General features: G+C 37.5%; 1 protein-coding gene across 1 annotated transcript; it reads right to left on the minus strand.

Annotated features, from left to right (window-relative positions):
* Positions 1 to 325: 325 nt before the first annotated feature.
* Positions 326 to 20,994, minus strand: CFAP300 (cilia and flagella associated protein 300). Its single transcript, XM_083855364.1, has 7 exons — positions 20,796 to 20,994; positions 20,206 to 20,287; positions 18,411 to 18,483; positions 12,917 to 13,083; positions 10,954 to 11,126; positions 5,544 to 5,610; positions 326 to 596 (listed from the first exon to the last, which is right to left on the minus strand). The coding sequence occupies exons 1-7, from the start codon at positions 20,894 to 20,896 to the stop codon at positions 465 to 467; spliced, it is 795 nt and encodes a 264-aa protein (XP_083711490.1). The 5' UTR covers positions 20,897 to 20,994; the 3' UTR covers positions 326 to 464.
* Positions 20,995 to 22,003: the final 1,009 nt, after the last annotated feature.

Here is a 22,003-nt window from a genome sequence, read left to right on the forward strand (position 1 = left end):
GAGCGCTGCCGCCAAACACAACTTTTTTTTTCTTCCTAACTTCTCTCCCAAGTTCCAGGAGGCCGCTCCGAGGGGGTGGGGAGGGCCCGCCGCGCTTCCCCGCCCCCGGCCCGGAGGGGACACAGGCCCGGGACCCCTCCCGCGCTTTCCCCCGGCCCCGCAGAGCCTTCGCCCACTGCAGAGCCTCCCCTGCAGTTACGCGCCGCGGGTCTGCAAAGCTGCCTCTAGAGAAATACTTTTTATTCGATAAAACGGATGAAGGAAAGGGGGCAACGGCCAAGGAAACGGCTTCAAGAATTATAAATACCGGAAAACTTTTGTCACTAACCGCACAGTGACATCCGAGGGAACGGGAAGCACTTCGAGTAGTGCTTTCCCCGTCAGAACACCATGCAATGTCTACCTGAACCCAACAGGAAGGAGGCAACCTCCATTATAAAACTGGAGACAAGCCAGCTTTAGAGCTAGTTTGTGAATAGGCTTCCACCGAAACAGTGATACAGAACATTCACGTGTCGCTTGCAGGGATCCACGATCAAGTAGGCAAAAGTCTGTTGGTGGCTTTTGCTTGAAGGGTAACACAGGCCATTGGCATCCTGACAGGAAGAAAAAAAACCAAAACAGTATTAGGGATAATAGGGATATCTGTAAGAGAATTAATAAATTCTGAAGTTAATAATTTTGTTTCAATTTTAACTGTTCATTTCTGGACAGTAAAATAAAACAAATACACCGTAGTTTATTTAAACAGTATTGTGTCCCCATGAGGATCCCAACACTACAAAATGCACAGTAATTCTGGCTGGATGTATCAAATGACCTTGAGGTTAAATGTAATATTAATAGAAAATGTAAAATTAAACATGTAAGTATGTGCTTACACAATTAGAGCCTAAAATACAAATGATTAAATACACAACAGCCCGTCATTTCCTTTGAAAGAGAAAAAAAATCGTGTACTCTATATTAATACATAAAGCTGTTCCATCCATCATTTTTTTTCACTTAACATTTGCTAAAGCATCTGTTCAGGTTCCAATATTTGCATTTAAGCAAAATGCTCATTACAGATCACATTAACAACTTTGGACTATTATTGAAAACATTTTGTGTGCCAGTCCTCAGAAGGGGCTCAAAGGGATTCTACACACCCAGCTGCAAAATCCTAGTTCTGAAAAAATGCATTCAGCTGACAATCAGCATGGGAACTGAGCTCTTCACGTTAACATTCTATGTCTGTATGTGTCAATAAAAGCTTCAGTGTTGACAGAGCAGCACAGCTGGACACACTTCAAATCCAGTAGGGATCCAGAAACTAGATGGAGATTTTTTAAAGGGTTGGGGTTTTTTATTTAGTCGGTGTGGTAATTGAACATGTGACATCAATAAACATGTACCTGACACCTCCTTTCTTTTAAAACATGTCACAGTTGCCTCCTGCTCCCCAACACCTTTGTACAACAGTTGAAGAGACGTAGTTCTCTTATACTTTTCTTGCTTGAGGGAAATTGCTATATTGCATACACTGTTCATTTTCTCCAGGAAAATTTTAAACTCACAGACTACAGACTATTCCAGATTCCGCATCTCTCACATTCTTTTGTTGAAGCTGTCTTCCTTTGCATAAAATAATCTGTCTCTTTTTGGACCAAGGAAACATGAAAACTGTAACCTCTCTCAATGGTTAAGTCAGTCAGCTGAGAAGGAAAAGAGCTGGGTCCCCATTTCTGCACCAAGGACCATTTGTGAATTTTATCCTTTAGCTGTTACTGGCACCCCATTTTCTCCTGCTACTTCAAAGAGAATGAATCCATTATTAGATGTTCTGCTCTCTTCCTTTGGGGGGTTATTTAAACCCCTAAATCTTAAATTAAGCTAAGTACCTTATAAAAGCACTGTTTTAGACAGGTAGAGATTTGATAATGTTTATTCCCAGAATTTTCCAATGGTAGTCAAATGCCACAAGCTAGAAATAGCATTCTATTTTTAAGCAGCACAGCATACAAGCTCTGTGGCTTCAATTGTAGGATACCTAGCTCTCTTCAGGTGTTTTTTAAGGATACATGTGTAACAAACACTGGATTCTCAACTGCAGTAAGGAGAGAAAATTTTAAGATTTTTTTATTGCTCAGCATCAAAAGTCCTTTGGAATTTGATCCAAAAATAACCTAAGCTCATGTATGTAACTGAAGAAAAAAAAGTAAGACAAGATCAACATCAAGATGTGATTGCAAGTTAAACACTTTTCCCATGGCTACTGAGGATCCCACTCCTGCAGTCTTTGTGGAATTGATGGATGGCACTTGAAGTTTTGACTGTTTAGAGGCAGTGTGAGCCCACTAAAAATTTGTTCAAGAACAAAAGCAATATAAGTTCTGGTGAAGAGGCATTTCAAGCAATATACCAAACTTGGTACCAGGAAAATAATATAACCTAATTAAATGAAAAGGGTTTTTAAATTTATTTTAATTAGCAAAAGAGGTCGTAAACCCCCTAAAATGCTTGAACATAAAAGCTCTGATATTTACATTCATGCACGTACACAAGTTAAGAATCATACCAATTCCATCTGCAGTGTGGACTTTGGTTCACACATGCAGGGGGTGTAATGATTGATTTACTGATGTTAGAGTAGGATCATTTTATTTTTTCTTTATAGCAACACAGCTGATGATTTAAAACAGAAATAAAAATACTGCTGAACATTCTCAAAACTGCATAATGTAATCAGCAATATTTTTAAATACTTCTTGAATCAACTTTGCATTATTCTGATTTCTAACACTGCCACAGTTTGGGTTCAGGTAAAGAAAGTTCTAAAATATCAGTTGAGCATTCCAATACTTAAGCTGTAAAAGTGTTTCGTTATATGCAAAGGTCCAAAGCTCTCAAGGGTATTTGGAGTTCAACAGAGTACTTTGTCACAAGATCTAAAATTATTTCTCTTGTGATGCCCAGGTCTATCAGGTTTTGATGCTAAAGAGCTCTACAGACATTTGTAAGAGAGACCTGAACAAATTAGAGGGCTGGACAATCACCAACCATATGGAGTTCAACAAGAGAAAAGTGCTGGATTCTGCACCTGGGATGTTTCAACTGTGGATGTACAGACAGACTGGGGAATGAGGTGCTGCACAAAGGGACCTGGGGGTCCTGGTCTGCGGCAAATTGGACATGAGGCAGCAGTGCCCTGGCAGCCAGGAGGGCCAACCCTGTCCTGGGGGCCTCAGGCACAGCATCACCAGCTGGGCAAGGGAGGGGATTGTCCCCTCTGCTCTGAGCTGGGGCAGCCTCACCTCCAGTGCTGGGGGCGGATTTGGGTGCCATGATGTAAGAAAGAAATTGAACTATTAGAGAGTGTCCAAAGGAGGGCAATGAAGATGGTCAAGGGCCTTGAGGAGAAATCATATGAGGAGTGGCTGAGGTCACTTGGTGTGTTCAGCCTGGAGGAGGCTGAGGGGAGACCCCATTGCAGTTACAACTTCTGGTGAGGGGAAGAGGAGGGGCAGGCACTGATCTCTTCTCTGTGGTGACAGTGACAGGACCCAAGGAAACAGCATGAAGCTGAGTCAAGGGAGGTTTAGGTTAGACTGTAGGAAAAGGTTCTTCACCCAGAGGGTGTTTGGGCACTGGAACAGGCTCCCCAGGGCAGTGGTCGCAGCACCAGCCTGGCAGAGTTCAAGAAGTGTTTGGACGACACTCTCAGGCACATGGTATGTCTCTTGGGGATGGTGCTGTGCACGGCCAGGAGCTGGACTTGATGATCTTTCAGGGTCCCTTCTAACTCAGCATATTCTGTGATTCTGTGAACTATAACTTAAAACCTTGAGATACTTACAACTCTAATAGTGTGCTTTTTTAGATACCGTTTAAAAATTGTGCTCAGCTGCACAAGTCACTTTTACAAGATGAGCTTTTATTTTAAAAATTATTTATCTATTTACATCAGGCTAGGAGGGTATGTTCTTTTCTTCTAGATATAAACCAAGAGAATTTGGCTTGAAAATTGTCAGCTCAACATAAGGGTTATAATAACACTCTACAGTTATTTAGTAAATGAACTCAGAAACTAAATCCACCACAGAAATGTAGTTAACTCCTTGAGAGAAACTTTTCATCACAAACACAAGACATCTCTGCTCCAGTAAGTGTCCTTCCTGTAAGTGCCAAGTGGAGTTGGAGTAGTTTTGATCCACATAACCATCAAACAGTCTAGACACACTGTTTAAGCCTTTCTGTTTTCTCATAGAAAATTCTTCAGGATGTTCTTTAAGAGAAACTGTAATTTTAGAATTCTTCACCCCACAAATCTTCAGAATGTACAGTAATGCCCAATTTTCCTCCAAGGCTACAAGGAGGATAGCTTGCTCTGCATTAACACTGGATCTTCTTTTGTCCATCTATTTTGTTTACAAAAAGTTGCTAAAGTTTGGTTGGGGTTTTGTTTATTGTTTTTTTTCTTTGTAGTACTGATGATATTTAACATATGGCCAACACAGTTAGGGGAGCTCTTTAATGTCCATCTACCTAGACATAGAAATCTGCAAATTTCACATCAATGCATTTGATTCAGAGGTGGAAAAGGAACAGTAATAACAGAAGAACATCCAGTTACCAGGGTTTGGCTTTTTTTATTTTTATCAGAATCTGAAACCTAGCAGAAAGATAAATTTTGATACACCCATAAAGTGTTTATTTTCAAAAGCCTTTTATGAATCATACATAGTACTTAAAAGATGATGACCAACAGATGAACAACTGGGCTATTGGCAACCTACAGGGAAGTTTGTGCAGTCTGTAATGACATCAGCTACTGCTGTTGAAAGTGGGTACATTATCTGACATTTAATTATCACATGTTCTGGTTACTCAAGAAGAATTTGGAGTAGTTCATCCTACTGTAACAACTTCAATGACAGATATGCTGAATCTAGTAAACATGTAGCCAGTTCTCAAACTTATCTTGATGGTAAATGTATGATTTTGCAAGGGAAACAGATAGGAATGAGACTTGACTAGGGAGGGGAAAAGAGGTTAGCAGTCATCTCACCACCCCAGCCTTTTTGTATACTAAACTTCCTTGCAGTCTTTACAGAAACAGATGCAATACAAGCTATTCACAAAGCTCTTGCAACATTTCAAAAACCAGAACTATAGGAAATCAAGAGTGCATCCTTGATCCTTATGTTAACTCAAGCTTTACTATTATCTAAACTCAGAATTACTCAGATTTTTTTCTCTTTTTTTCATTAACTAGTTTCTGGATGACTAATATGACTTCCACTGTAATCCACTGTAATCACTATTTTTAGTGAGCTACCAAATAAAACTTTAGCTGGTCTTTACTAATGAAGAGTTAGTAAAGAGGATGAGAAACAGGGTGAGATCAGGGAAAGAGTTCATGAATAAAAAAATGACAACTATGGGAAAATAACCCATTACAATGGAATATTGTATTTTCTTTATGTAAAAGTCAATTCATTATTTTCACATTATGTATATTACTGCGAGTAAAATCCCATATAAAAATTATTAATACTTACATATGCAGATACTCTGAAGACTGTAGAAATAATATGTATTTCTTTTGTTTCAGGGTTCTTTTGAACACTAAAATACAGGGGTACAATTCATACTTAATATATGTCATAAGTACTGATAATTAGACTCTTTAATTTATTAAATACATTTTAAACATATACACTGTGTTCTTGCTCAAATTCTATGAAGGTCAAATTTATAGCTAAAATCCAACTTAGCTCATATTGAACCTGAAAATCTATATGGCCATTGTTATCTAACATGGTTATTATGACATTTTACTGAAAAATATTGAATATATCTAGTCATCTGACTTGGTTTCAGCTGTTCTCAACTACTAAATCACACCAATATTACCCAGACCTAGATGATTCCAAATATAGAGTTTTCATTTTGATAGATATGAAAAAATATGCAGCTAAACATTTAATAAAAATCTTTTCATATATTCTTAGAGAAAGAACCTGCAAAGTGAAATGCATCTTAATACAGACTACAAGAAGTAGCAGCAGTACTGGTGAAGACATATATTCTTTAGCTCATTTTTAATTAGTATATAATTATAGTTTAGGTTATTTTATGTCCTTTGGAATTTTGTATATATAGACAGCTATGCAACTTGGGATGGGATTAGTTCTGAGCGTTTATATTTCTAGACTGTTTGTTGTGAAGATTGCCATTTCTTTCATCACATTTACTAATAACACTGAATATCATTGCAAAGAATCCAGGCATTTCAACCTATTTAAAGTATTTTAATATCTCATTTTTCCTCAAGTCTGCTTTAAGTGATACTTACATTTCTTCAGAAATTAGATCATGCAACTGCCATCCATTTATCTAATTTTGCACATTCCTATTTCCATAAACTCACTGAGGAACAGCTGAGGCTTACAACTTACATACTTCCAAGAAATGCATTGCTCAAAACCTGCCTTGTCACAAATAGGTTCCATTCCCAAGAAAGGTCCCAGTATAGACAAGTCACAAGAGGATGTGTGAAACACAGCCCAAGTTAAACACCATACCAGGTCCAAGCTGTGACAGCAGTCCCCTGTTACCAGTGCTTTGGCAAAGCTTCTTTTTATAAGAACAAACAAACCCCAAATCAATCAAAAGCACCTTTGTTGATTCAATCTCTGTGGCCAATAAAAGAGATTGACTCTCCAATTAACTGATTTCATCTGTAGAGTAATGAGACAGTCATGTTTGAACCGATACTGTGAAGCTGATCTTCCCTGTGGTCAGTCAGTAATGAGGCTTTCTCAGAACTTTTTGTTGCATCTGACATGTTGACATACTCAGTAGTGGATGAAGACAGCATTGCTGAAACGGGTACTGACCCCAGTTGCCTTCCCACCCCTCCAGAGAGGATTCCTTCCCAGCAGGACAGCTCAGCTCCCTCATGACTCAGCTTCTGAACCGCTGCAGTTCAGGGACCAGCACATGGAGCCAAACTAACACAGATGTCACTTTATGCTGACACACCAGGCTGTAACTGCAGCAGTCCAGAAACTCTTCAGCCATGTCTGTGGAGAGAGTGACACCTTTCAGAATAAGACATAGAGGATTAGTGGCATTATTGCCTTCTACCAGATATCACCACCCCCAAAAGCAACAGTTGGATTTCAGTTACTCTGGTTTCAGATTCTTCTATCAGAAAGCCATGCTATCAATTTCTGGTTTCTTAATTTTCATGTTAGACATATATGCATCTAGGATACCAAAGTAAGAGTTGACAAAATCATCCTATTTATTCCATGACATTGAGAAATTTCCCCCTTGTGGTTAGCTTCCTGTAAGTCATTTTTAAATGTTTATTTCCACTCTTTGATTATTTTTAAGGCAAAAATTTGTGTCTGTTAAAATCAGATGAGATTCTTCCTTTGCTGACTTGAAAGAAAACCAAGAGGTTGCCTTTGACAAGCTCATTTGCTCTATTTTTTTTTCTGCTAAAAGGTTTTAGAAAAAAACTATCTTGTCCTTTTGAAGAGGATAGTATTTCCTTAAAAACAATGTTAATACCCCCATGTTCTTTCAAATTGTTAACTTCCAAACTATTCATTGGATATGGTAGTTTATAATTTTAATGTGCATCTATTCTCTTTTTATGAAGAGCAAACATCCTCATGGCCTGTCTATTCACTTTGGGCTTTATTTATATCCCAACCTTACTGGCAACATTTTACTAAGCTTTTCAAACAATAAAAGAACAACTTAATACTTTCACATACATTCATTCATTTTTGGGGAAAGGGCATGGAGATGGAGATTAAGAAAGGAGAAGAAAACAATCACTACAAGATACTACAGCAGCTGTCACCGTGGAGAAACAGTGTTAGAAAAATCAGGGATTAAGGAATCAGAGGAAAAGATTTATCAACAGAGATTCATAGATTATATTTCATTAACAAGTTTTTGTCATGCAAATACATGTTTTAAATCAAAATACTACAACAAAGGATTTGAAATTATTTAGGTTACACAGTTATACAACATTAAACACTAGAATTTTGGATGGATTCAACTAATCATAGACTAATTACCAATGGATTAATAACAGACTACAAGCTGTGCATTATTTTTTTAGTAAGAATATATCACTCTTTTTAAAAAGAAATAATGTCTGCCATTTAGTAGCTGTATTATTTGGAAGTCCCTAGCTTGTAAAATATCTAGAGCGGTTAATTTCAAAAAGATTATTGCATTCTCTCACAATAAACCAATGTACATAGAAATGTTTTAATAAAATGAAACCTCAAAACTTTTGACGCTATTTTGAATGCTAGTGCCTTGGAGCTAGAACTCAGGTATGGCCAGAAACATAAAAGCTGTAATAAAGATAAGCAGGGAAAAGCTCATTGACAGGTCTGCTGTTGCCAGCAGTAAAGGCACTTCTGTGGAACTCCTCATGCCAAGGCTCTTGCCCATAAGGAATACTGTAACAGGACTAAACAGTGGTAGTTTATACATCCACAAGCTCACTGTTGTTAGACTGAATTCACTTGTGGCAGCTAATTTTTCAATGCACGTGATCAGCCAGCAGCTAATAATTATTGAAGTATCCATTTGTTTTTTACCAAACCTTCTGATCCTCAAACATAAAAATTAAACCTTAAGGACAGTACAGTGTACAGAATTTTTAATATCATTAAAAGCTTTTAATATCACTTTACAAAGAGTAGAAAGTGTCCAATACAACTGTAATCCAAGATACAATGAAGCTAAACAGAGGATAGCAGTCTAAAAAAGAATTTAAACAAAACTTGGTATTCAATAGGAATTTGAGGGTGAACGTTTTGGTAAACAGAATTTAAGAGATTACTACTATCATTAGCAATCTTTTACTGAAAATAAGAGGCTATAAGAAAGTAATTTTAATTGCTTTATTTTCTGGTGTAATTTGTGCAAGAATGAAGTAACACAGTGCACAGCATGGACCAAAAATTAGAATTAAGTCAAGACTGTCATTAATGTCCCTATTCAGAGCCTGTCACCGTCTTTTTTTTCTCTTAACACAGTGGAAATAAAACAGAGGAATCATTCTGGATAAACTAGGAGCAGGGGGAAATGAGACCAAGAAAAAGACAACCACGATTCTGAAAGGGGAGGAAAGGTCTGAAATGTCAAGATCAAAAGCTTTTCTCATGGGACTGACGAAGAACTCAACACCAAAGGAGAAAGATAAAAGATTCAGTGAAATGGTAAGTTTTGTTTTCAACTGGCAACCTGTGCTAACACCAGCTCCTCTGGCAGTGAGAATCCAGCAGGCATTTACAGGCACAGAAATGCAGAGACACATGGCAGACAAATACTGAAGATCAGTTACATCACTTTGAAACTCAGGAGGGATAGAAAGCAATCTGCCAACTGGCAAAAAAAAAAAAAAAAAAAAAAAAAATCCCAAACAGCACAGCAATAGATATTCAAATATTTTCTCCTAAATATTTTATAAAGGACATAAAGGAGCACACAAGAGGAAAATATCAGCACACAAAGGGCTGATATGGAACAGGTTAAGGATACAGAAAACGTAAACTTTGAAAGCAGGATGAAATTGTGGGAGGTTCTTGGCAGAGGCTTTTCTCTGTTTTAAGTAGAACTATTGGACATCCGTATCAAATTTTACAGCATGAAAAGGAAAAAGAATGAAAGAGGTTTAAGGAGATAGGAAGGTAAAGAAAATGAGTAGCCTAGAACAGAACTTGAACATGTTCAGGGTAAAACAACTCAACAGCAAAGGGGAGCAGTAAGTGAAGGAACTGATTGGATTTGCACTTTGTCCTACATTAATTCAACAACAGAAGAGCAGAAACAGCTGCAGTCAATGCAGAGTCACCTCTGGCCCACACTGAAGTAACAAGCAGCTTGATTCAAGTGCAGAGTGAACAATGTAAAAGAAAAGGGAGGGTAGAGTTAAACATTCATGGATCCTTTTATGTCAGATGCTGTATTTCTGAAGTACCCACTTGATTCTTATCTATATATGAGACGAAAATACCAAAACTACTTATACTAACAAAAATTTTAGTAATATCTTTTACAATATTTATATTCCCATTAGCTTAACTAAGAATGAGTCTGTATAACTAATAACTACATTCCATTTCCCAGCAACCAGAACATAAGAAGTTTTGTCAATCAGAGAAGTCAGCACATGGATATATCAAAGCAAGGTGAAAATTGTGGTTTTAGTCTGAATCTAAACCTCTGATCTATTACCTCTAAGCTCAATGGGAAAAAAACCCCTCACAGAAAGTTCCAAACAGTACCATACCCCAAACCTGGTAAAAAATGTGTGTTAGTTCACTGTGCCATGTTAACAGCAAGATTCTATTACATTTAGCTCTACACTGTGAGGAGTGTATTTGCAGAATTAGGAAAACGAAAACCCAACTGTATTAAAAAAAAATAAATTAAAAAATCATCAGGGATCGAAAAATATACAGAACTGAAAGTTTCAATTAATTATGTCAATTTTTAAATCCTAAATTACAAGCTGTCCAATTGAAAGTAGCCTAAGATCATACAGGCAAGACTTAATTGTTGATATTTTATCAATGACAGTGGGAACAAAGTCTGTTTCCAGTACCATGACATGTTTTCATCAGATGATTACATAAAAAAGTATCTTTAAATTGGGAATTAATTATAAACCATTGATGTACATAAATGTAACATAAAAAATGTTCTTATGTGGGACTGATGCAGTTAAAATTGCATAGTTTTTGCCACTGAACTACTACCATTGCTCCATGGTATTTTGATAGTTGGACACAAATAAGCTTGCAGGTGGATTAAATAACAGCCCCATTTTTGAAGCAGTAATGTATAATAATTTTACAGTAATTGACACAATGTATCTATGGACAGTACATGTACACAGTTGTTCAAAAAGTGAGTAGCACTTACCTCACCAGGTCTTTATAAAAAGCTTTTGTAGTTTCTAAGTATGGGTCAACTACATCTTCAAACTGGCAAAGAGCTCCTCCAATGCAAAAATGCTTAAAAAGACAGAACAGAAATTCCTCGCGATCCAGTTGAGTGAATAAGTCATAATGATCAGAATCCTCCAAAAGCAAGACCTTGTGGAACAAGGAAAAAACAAGGAAGTCAAATTAATAAAGATTTATTTAAGATTCAGTTTATAAATAGTCCAACTAGTATGCTGTATGGTACACAGAAATTATGACCATATAAAATATATGGATGAGGGAGAAATAAGTTTCTAAATCCTTCTTCCAATGATGCAATTAGGTTCAAAATTCTTATGTATAAAGCAGAATCACTGTCAGATTTGAGCCCAAAAGACATAAAGGAATATTTTTCAAGTCTTGTTATTTCACTGGTCAATTATTTGTAGTGCTAATGAAATAATCAATCTGAAAATAATCTACCTATAACAAAGCTACACAACCTGAGTAAAAAGGGTCAGGGCAACAACTGTTCTGGATGGACAGCCCACACATATCCCAACCTCCCTGGCTGAAACAAGAGAAGACATGGCAGGTAGGAAAGAAACATGGAGTCTTGCAGCCAAGGGCCACCCTCTGACACCAGGGAACAGTTTGGTGCCCCCTACAGCTTTTTGTCCTAGAGCCCTGACTAACTAAGTTAAAGTTTTGACGTCATTCCTGGATTTTGACTTATTCTTTCTACTGTCTTAGGAGCAGGAATCACCTTTGTTTCAAACCAGTGTTAAACCCTCAACTTCCAAATGCTGACACACACATCGCTTCCATGGGAAGGAAACTGGGAAGACACTGAAACCCCAATAATTTCTAATTTTAAATGTTGCCTCTAACCTTCCTACACACAATATATTTAATTTGCAGAAAACATTTCACATGTACCCAACTTATAAATAAATACATAGTATTTTGAACTGCTGGGCTACAAACTACATCTGAAATTCAAACATGAGCTTGAGTTCTCACCTTTTCCCAGAACTTTACAAGACAAACCAGTATTTCAGGCCACATCCTGTAACCAGTGTCACTGGTTCAAATACATTGCCTTCAAAGGATTTGCCAAGTGCAAATGAGTGCAACTCTATAATTATTTAGTACTTATGTTGATTATATATACAAGGAAGAGCAAAATCCAGTTCTCCCACACTATGCTTTGCTAATGCTACACAAACATAAGTTTAAAAAAATGGTTTTAGCTTATGAAGTTAAAAGAAACACAGTAAAAACATACATTGATTAAAAGAGTGCCACTGTTAGAGATTGTTTTTCAGATAATCTGCTTTCTGACACCTCCACTAGAGTATAACAAACAGTTTTACATTGCAGGCCTGTTCAGGAGATGTACTTAGTCATTTTCCAGTATTACACTGAAAAATAATTTCCTCTTCCATAGTTTCTCTTGCTTTAGAGAGAATGTATTTAGATGGCTTTCTTTAAATGCCTTCACATATGTTTTGATCAGCATTCCTGTCCAGGAATGCTTCAGGATGTAGCTATTGAATACATTCAGTTTCATCCACTGCCTGGAAGGCTGGGTGAACCTACAGCTCTGAGTATCACAGCACCTTCTCTCCTTGGCACCCTTTGTTTCCCCCTCCTAAGCAAACGAGCAGCTGCATTTCCCCACACACCCCCCAGCACTGATTGCCTGAGACATAGGTAGGTAGAAGGCAGCTTTACCTTTTTCTCTCACCTAAAAATGAGAGAGGACTCACTTGGAAAACAAGTAATTGCTTTCACATATTCAGGCACTGCAGTGCCTCAGTTGTTTGTAATCCATGGCTATTGATGTCTGTTTTTACCACTGTCAGAAAAAAAAAAAAAACAACTGAAAAAAACCCCCTGTCCTTATAGTACCTAACAGAGTAGAAAAAGGATAATAAATTATTCATTATTATACTGACCTTCCTCAATTCATCAGCAATAAGGATATCATCATAATAGTCATCATAACATTTTGCAATAGCTCCAGTTTCTCTAACAATTCCTTCAGAGTACAGCCGATCAAAAAATGACATGGAAATCTGTGTACAGGGTACCACTGTAGCTTCAATTTTTGTCACTTTGGAACCTGGAAGATATAGGAAGCTGGTTGCGTGTTTCATGTTTTTTAAAAAAACACAAATCATGTAAGTATGACTCAATCACAGAGTCCTACCAAAAAAAAAAAAAAAAAAAAAAAAAAAAAAAAAAAAAAAAAGCACCAAAGAAAGCTAAGAAGGAAACAAGTGTAAAGAAAACATTAAATTCATCTGAATCCTACTTTCCATTCAGGCCCATGTGTCTGCTCCCCCTGTTGGTAAATACCATCAACCGAAACTAGGGATAGATGGAGCACCGTGTGAACCCAACATCACATAGGATCACACCCTTAGAAAATCATATTCCACAGGTTAAGCCTTAAAGCATCTGAAGACATATGCCAAATTTGGCATGATGAAGTACAGAAGCTCAGTAGCTGCCAACAGCACCCCACAAAGTAAAAACCAAAATGAACATAGCCTCAAAGAATTTTTGATTTAACTATTATATTGAACTTTTACAAAAGTCCTTTTGTGGCCACTGTAAGCTTTATTAACCAGCTATTTCAGAAGGTGAAAAAGGTACTATAAGCACTTCCTGTATTAATCTGGACTACTAAATCGCTGTAATCATTAAACACAGAATACTTTTTTCTATAATTTCTTTCCCCCTCTGCTTGCAAATTATCCAAGGCTGTATCTGTTGCTCACAGACATCTAGTGCCATTTGAGATGCCCTACAGTATTTTCCTTAAAGAGGTATCAGTCCATAAGGGCACATATCTTCTCTATATACAGTGTTACATCTACAAATCTGTCTGCATGGTGTTGGATAACTTCTGGCATCTCAAATAGCATTAGGCCCCATGTTTAAGAAGCTTTGGACTCAGCCCAGTTCTGTCTGCTCTCTGCAGTCCAACTCAACTGTTCAGCCCAAATGTTAGAACATGTTCTCTACCCATCTCCATGTCCTCCTGAACACCCTTCCAAGTGCTTCTGAACAGGAGAGGGGAGGAGAGCACGAGTGAGCACTCAGCACAAGGGCAATGTGTCTTAGCAGGGAGATTATTCACAACCTTCCAGCTGTTCACGAGTTTATTCTTATCTCTTCTCCTCTGTAGGTTCCCTTGATGGGAGACTGGCCAGCAACATCACAGTATCTAAAGGCTTTTTACCATATCATTGAAGATAAAATTCAGTGCTGTCCTGACAAACTGACCTAAAGGATCACTAAGCATTACTATTTAGGAAATGTCCAAATTTTCCCTTAGATGACAGTATTTCAGGAGCAGAAACATGCCATAATGGGATGCATGAACCATGATGCTTTCAAGAGCACCTATTATTTCACTCCAATCCTAATCTTTGTAAGCACAGCCTAACCTGAATTTTCTCTTGCCCCCACAGCTGCAGAAAGCCTTGGGATTTCTGCCATATACTATTACATACAGACTATTTATTCATAGGTTAAGTAGGGCTGGCATTTTAATACCTAAACCTGGGTAAACTGTACCACCCAACCAATTAATACCAGGAAAAAAATAAAAAGAAGTTTTAAGTTGATAGTTTGAAAATATACCTACTTAAGCTAAAATACTGACAGGAAACTTGAAAATTATATTATTGGACCATTGTGATGTCAAGAAAATCTGTTAAAGACAAAAGTACAGCATTTGCTTGGCTTCCTGTCTACAGATAATGGTTATGAAAAAGGGTACCTTTTATTAAAGAATAAAAGGTTTAGTACATTCTCCTACCTGTACACAAAGTGACTATTAAAAAAAATCACATTACGTGACCAAAAACAAGTCAGAAAAATCATGAATTACAGCCTTACAACCTATGAAAAAAATCCCAAACTGATTTATATTTATTTATTTGTACTTCCTCCCACCTCCTCACTTCCAGTTTCCTCTAAGTTCTAATTCTCCAGCTCCCTTTCACAGAGATTGAATTTTTATAAGGGATTTAGTATGAGCCAAATCAGCTTTTATTACATAAATTATTTTAAAATTAACATTAAAACCTGAATCAACTAACAAACATCAGATGCTAAATGACTTGAGAAAAGTGAAAGATCCAGTTTACTGAGCTGAAAGTATAGGACATTGAGCTATTTATAGGCCTTAAATGATAAGGATTTTATTGGTGGAAGGGAAGGAGACTTCGGCTCTGAAAAAAGGTTTTATGAAAACTTTAATAATGAAATAAAAATCAAGAGCTTTGTAATCTATTCAGTAGTTCAGAAAACCAAAAAACACATGGAAAAGTTTAAATACACTGGAAGGTCCTACTCTCTGTTTGAGAGGTGAGATTTGAAATTCAGAATTTCCTGGACAAGAGTGATAGGTTTTAATAACGCTATAAAAGTAAGCAGTAAAAGAGGAAGAAGAAATGCCTGGACAATTCTACAAGTGGAAAACAAATAGCTGAGAAATCCTGAAACAGTGAGCTTATTATAACAGCCAACTCTGGAATATCTATAAAGTGCTGCCAGAATACTTTTAAATTAACACATTGCATATCTAGTATGGGGAAGATAAACCCTGGATTAGGTATATTTAGAATTCCTCAAAAAAAAAAAAAAAATCTAAGGAAGTTTTTTATGTCAGAAAAATAAAAATATCTTGTAACTTACTACTTACAAAACAGTTTATATGTAATGCAAGTTCAGTGCTTAGTATTAAAAATAGGGTGTTTCAAAAGTAAAAGGTGTAGGTTGATGATTTGTTGGTTCATATGACATCAAAAATTCTTCACAAATTATAATAGTAGTTTAAAACTTGCTGCTTTAAGATTTCCCTCCAAGTTTTAAAATCCCATTCTGAAGACAGAAATCGTTGAAGTTTCAAGCACATATGGCAACTCAAGAATCCTTTTTTAGGCAAATCCTAATTTCTTATTTACACAAATGGATGGTAGCTTTACCCCTTTGAAGATAAATTTTCAAGTGTTAATTGAGCTTAAGCAGATACAGTCCTGCCTCCCTAAGACTGCTGACAGGTGCAAGGCCACCAATGTATCCAGGGAAAAATGACTGCCTAGTTCTCATTGCAGCTATTTAAAAAACACAAGACTCGATACATAAACGAGTGTGCATCAAATTTGTTCCTTTTACTGCTTCTATTTCTGAAATATCAGAGTAACAGATGAATAGGTGGCCTAAAGCTCATGAGAAATATCAGATACTTTGGCCATGTAGCCAAAAGGAAGGGAAAATATATCCCTACTACAACAGGCAAAAAAGTTTGGTGTGAGACTAGGTCATTAAATATCTTTTTGATCAGAGGAAACAGACTAGAGAATATCCTTGTGTATCATTTACCTAAAATGTTTTATTTCAAGCAATGTTAAAGCTGGAGTCCTTGAAATAATGTATTATTGTAGAATTCAATCAGGACACAAAACATAATAAATGAAAAGGTGACAGGGGACCACAGCCTTAAAAAATAAAAAAAAAATTATGAAAACAAACACTACTGTAATGTTTTATTAATTTCCTTTATAATGCTGACATCTTTCTGTGGGTCCATAAATACTTTCTGCCCAAGCTCATGGAGGGCAGGAGAAGGGAGGTTTCTATGGATCAATCTAAACCCCACCTATATTACGCATTCAAACCATCTCCCCCATTTAAAAAAAAAAAAATTACTAACATTTTTCTTTGTAACAGAATAAATGTGGTATTTGAATCAACACAGACTATGTATTTTCTTCAGATTTTCTAAAAAGCAAAATAAGCAAACTTTCAGTATTTTTTAAACAGGAATGTTGTTTTAAAGTTACTCCACAGTGATAAGCAAATGGTATATCTGGATTTATGTATCAGCACCCCTGAAGAAGAAAATACTAGAAGATGATTTTTATGTCCTCCCACTCACAGCTAATTCTTACTATATTTTCAAAAAATGCACATGAAGACTAAGTATAGAAAAATGTGCTAACATTCCTCACCAAAAATAGGCAAAGAATGGGAAGATGAAATTTTAAGAGCAAACAGGGTATACCAGCTGTTCAGGATTTAGAAAGGGAACGCTTCCAGTCCTTGGGACAAAATGCTTCACTTCTGTGCGAAAGAAGATTGAGCAGAACCAAGAGTTAAGCTGGGTTACTTGGCAAGAGACCCTCCACTCTTAACACAAGGTATGTAACCTACTGACCTCCACTATGGGGACCGTCAAGTTGTAGACTAGACAGATAGCCTAAAAAAAAATCCTGTCTAAAGGAAAAAAAGGTTTACTACTGGCTTAAAATACATCTATTTTCTTTCTGTTGCCAGAGAAAGAGGCACCTGAAGAGGTACTTGAGATTTTTTTTTTTTTTTTTTTTTTGCATTTTATATATTTCAATTGTTTTAACAGTTGGGTGAAATCTTTGGAAAATGGATTTTTGCTGACAAAAAAGTGGCAACGTCTAGTGTCGTTGTATATAGTGGGAAAAACCTATGCCAATTCCAAAGAGCTGAAATGGAAAAGTTAGAAACTTCCCAAAGCTCCATTAAATATTTACACACAGTAATATTTGCAGACAAACCAAAAGAAATGAGGGCTTCCCAGTACCCTCTTTTAAGATGTTCCTATTATGGAAAATCACTTTGGCAGTATCAGAGTCCACACTATGCATAAAGCACCACAACATGATAACACGTGATTGCCGTGAATTTTTGTGCCATTTACCTCATGAAAAACACAATTTCAAAGTGGTGCCATAAATTTGCCGTTTGCTTTTGGCTTTCTTGTTTTAGTGTCTCATCTGCATCTCCAGACATAATGGAGAGCGTTCAGAAGTTTCTGATATGGCAACAAAGTTGAGGTGACCCTCAGGGCATGGCTGCAAGTGGAGCAGCCTGTCCCATGGGGCTCCTCTGTGCCTCCATCCCCAGGCTGTACAGAGAGCAGACTGACACCAGCTCAGGCTGTGCTCTAACAACCCTCTGCTCTCAATTTTAATTTGTAATACAGCAACCATCTCACACCTGTCCCGAGTCAGCTCAGTACAGCTACAGAAGAATGCCCTTCTCCAAATGTTATCTGAATAAGGCACTACTATAATTCCTCAAATAATGCATTTGTTTATGTCTAGATATATGATCAGGTCAACTGGATGCCATGAACCATTCATAAAAAGCTTCAGGTGTTTGATTTATGGAACGATGCAGGGGTCAAAAGAAAAAAAGGCATAAAAGGTGACAATTTAGTTATTTTATTCTAGAAGTAGAATCTCTTCCTATTACTTAGTAAAATAAGTAATTCTTTAAGATATTTCAGCTAGCTGAAAACATACAAATATGAACTGTCATTATTAGAAAACAGTAAATTAGAGCAAAATAGTTAAAACACAAGACTTTTTTATTTAAGATTATTTATTCTAAATTTACCCAGAGTAGTCCATTGTCCTGAAGCTGACAGCAACTTTAAACTGGATTTCACACTTTGATCATTAAAAAATGCCTATAATATTCAAATAAGAGAATACAAGTTAATGAAATGAAACATAAAATCATCAATTAAAATGCCTTGGGTACTTTCAATCCAAATTATAAGGCTCCAATTAGTAAATAGATTCCATATGATCTTTCAGTTTGTATACTAAATATCACACGATCAAATCCATGCATTTGTAACTCAGTGTCTTTTACACATAGAAGGTATCTTCAGGTGCATATTTATGTATGTAGTTTTAAAGTTTATAATAAAGCAGTTTTAGTCCAAGAACACACAAGAATGTATTAAATTCATGGAGGTACAGAAAATTGAGAAAGAAATGAAACAGTTCTATCTCTGCATACAATGTTGTTGAAGTTAAAAATGAAATGCCAGGTATGAGTTTAAAATTTACTCTTTTTAAAGAAATTTGAAGCTTGGAGAAGTGTAGAGACACAGAAAAACAGACACAGAGGAGATTCATAAGTTACTGAAGGGATGGAGGATATATTCCACAGTAAGAACTGAATTCAGTCTTACTGATTTATCAATTGAAAGAAGAAGACATGCATAGTAATGTTGGCATTACTGGCCAACATTACTATGCTGGCAAATTTCCATGATAGATATTAATGCTGGCAAGTTTCCATGATAGATAAGCCAACTAAGAAAACCCAAACTTATGTATATGCATACAGGCTGAATAATCACTGAAGGAACTGCTAAGAAAACTAAATGATAGATCTTTCAATTTCTGCATCACTAAATTTAACACCCCTCTGGGATACAGAGAGATCAGACATTACATGTAATGGCCCTTTTTTTCCCAATTACTTCACAGCTCTTCAGATTTCATAACTTCATAGTGATATCTTTAAATTTTTAATTCAAAAGAGACAAGCATTGAGAGGGTTAGTTGGTATTCTGTAGGTTTCAATAATTTGAAATGTTTATCAGTGGAAGATTACATAAATATTGGTGCATTTCTGTGTGAATTTCTGTAAGATATAAAGAGGCTGAATTCTTTATCCAGGATAACAATATAAAGTAGAAATACAAAATATCAAAGAGTTGTTTTTAAAACAACAGATGTAAAGTTCATATTGTTTTTAAAACCACAGATCTGGAGTTTTTTCTGTCTGCAAACATATGAAGAGATTTGACTTTGCAGACAACACAAAATCAGAAAGAGATCTGAATCTCAAAAAGCTGGGAGTTCAAAATCCTAGTATAAAGCAATCCAGTAAATTTCAAAATAAGGTATAAATTTCAAATAAAGGTATCCAATAAATTTCAAAAACTTTATTTCCAGATATGTGATGCACATGCACATCTAATTGCACTGTGAATTTACTGTGAGAAATTTACTGACAGCTGTGAGTGTGCACAATGCTTGAAGTCACACTAGGTGGACTTCCCAACATGAAACACTATGGCCAAGATCAGCATCCACTTCAGATTTCCATTCTTGGGAATCCTGAAAGCCTAAATTGTTCCCTCTCAAAGCAGAGTAACATTAGTGCAAACTAAAATATTTTTACTGGACAATACAGTTAACCCACAAAGTCAGAGACTTGAGCACCACACCTAAATCACCTCCTTTCAAGGAGACAGTGAGCAGGCCAAGAGCATTCAACACTGCTACCTTATTCACTGTCATGCAGTTCCCCCGTAGCTTTAATTTCATTTGGGGGGGGGGGGGGGGGAGGGGGGGGAAGTCAATTTTAAATACAAAGGATTTAGAGCTACCATAAGAAACTCATCCTTTTGATAGGGCTTAAACTGCTGGTCAAAACTGAACGCTTGTGCCGTGATCCTGCCTTGCATGGACCTGAAATGAAAAAAAAAAAAACGGGATTAAATATTCTGAAGACGTTAATAAAGCCAATTATCCTTCATTCCCGCCCCCCGCCCAATCTGTTATAAACTGTTCTAAGCGCCTCCCGCCCTTGGCTGGAGGGCTGGGGCTGGAACGGAGCTGGGCTCGCTCTGGGGGGCCGGGACCGACCCTCACACCTCACACCGCGAGGTTTGCCGGCCTGCAAATTATCAAGGAGACTTCAAATTAAAGGGTTGGGGAAAATAAATTAAATAAATTAAATTTAAATTAAAAAAAAATTAAAAAAAAAAAAAGAAAACACACACACACACACACACAAAAAAAAAAAAAAAAAAAAAAAAAAAAAAAAAAAAAAAAAGAAAAAAACCACCATAGAGAAAACGATGCGGGCCCGCCACCAGCGGTAGCGGCCCCAGCCCTCAGCCCCGCCCGCCCGTTCCTTCCCCCGCCGCCCCCGGACCGGCACATCATCCCGCAGCGGGCGGGCGTTCACCCCCACCATTTGAGGAGCCGGCCCGCGATGTCCCTGTCCTGCAGGCAGGAGAAGGTTTTGTGCGGCAGGGCTCGGAACAGGAGCCCCCGCCCGCGCTCGGCGGCCATCTCCCGCGGCCGGCGGTTGCCATGGAGACGGCGCCGCCCGGCCCGGGCCCGGCCCCGCTCAGGGGAGCTCCGCCGCCGTGAGGGCCGCAGACACGCCCGCCCCCCTTTTCTGTGTTGTGTGCCTACAAAATCCCTCAATTCCACACCAACCCTTTCCCCTCTCTTCCTCTCTCTGCACCAGGAGAACTGAGGCTTGCCCAGCAGGCCCAGCTGCCATTGCCGCCTTTGCCAAGGCCACCCCAGTGACACAACACCAAAACTAACTGGGAAAAGCCAAAGTTATGAATTATGAACTTCTAGCGAACCAGGGCTGCTGCTTGCTTCCCAGGATGCAGAGCCATTTGGGAATAGCAAAGCTGTGCTTTCGAGCTCTTCCTAGTCAGAATTCAAGGAAAGACCATTGTTACTTCAGGAAATTATTCCTTCAAGTCCGGTAAAGCGAGGGACACCTTGCACAGGTTGCGGGATTTCCTGCCCTTTGCAGGGAAGGCAGTGAGAATTTAAGGCTCCTGCACATCTCATGCTGTATCCTCCAGCAGCCCACCCCTCCAAAGCCTGTGCTTGCTTAGCCACAAATTTCCAAAACTTTAATTTCCCCATTAATCTATTGCCCAGGCTTAGCAGCATTCTCATGTCCAAGAAGTTTGGCAGTGCTTTTGTTGGTTTCTAATTAAAACAAAACAAATTAAAAAAAATTAATTAAAAAATAAAGATTAAGCTGATCCACATCTTTGATTATAAGTTAAAACTGTTGGCACACATCTCGTGGTCTCATTGGCCTCTAAAAGGCTCCCAAAGATTTAACTTGTGAGTCGTTCATCAAACAGGCTTGTACCAAAGGAATTCAGAAGAAATTGATATCATAAGCCTGTTAAGAAGCCCTGTGTTAACATAGTTTCAGTAGAATTCACTGCTCACTACACACTCACCAAATTTTCTAACAGTGCAGTGGGCTGCAGTTCAGCAGACCAAATTGCTGTATAGCAGCTATCTATATGAGATTTAAGGAGCCATTCCCCTCTGTTTTCTCCATTCTGTTTTCTCCAAGCATTTTGTAACATGCTTCTATTTTTTTTTCACCAATAAATTTTGCTCACATCTAAGCAA

The sequence above is a fragment of the Zosterops lateralis genome (assembly GCF_965231275.1).
Source record: "Zosterops lateralis genome assembly, chromosome: 2".
Lineage (NCBI taxonomy): Eukaryota > Metazoa > Chordata > Aves > Passeriformes > Zosteropidae > Zosterops > Zosterops lateralis.

Coding starts and splice junctions, on each gene's coding strand:
- CFAP300 (XM_083855364.1), bottom strand. CDS start 20,896: ATGGCCGCCGAGCGCGGGCGGGGGCTCCTGTTCCGAGCCCTGCCGCAC. Junction 5,611..10,953: donor TTTTATAAAGACCTGGTGAG/GTAAGTGCTACT, acceptor CCTGTATTTTAG/TGTTCAAAAGAACCCTGAAA. Junction 597..5,543: donor TCTTCAGAGTATCTGCATAT/GTAAGTATTAAT, acceptor TCTTCCTGTCAG/GATGCCAATGGCCTGTGTTA.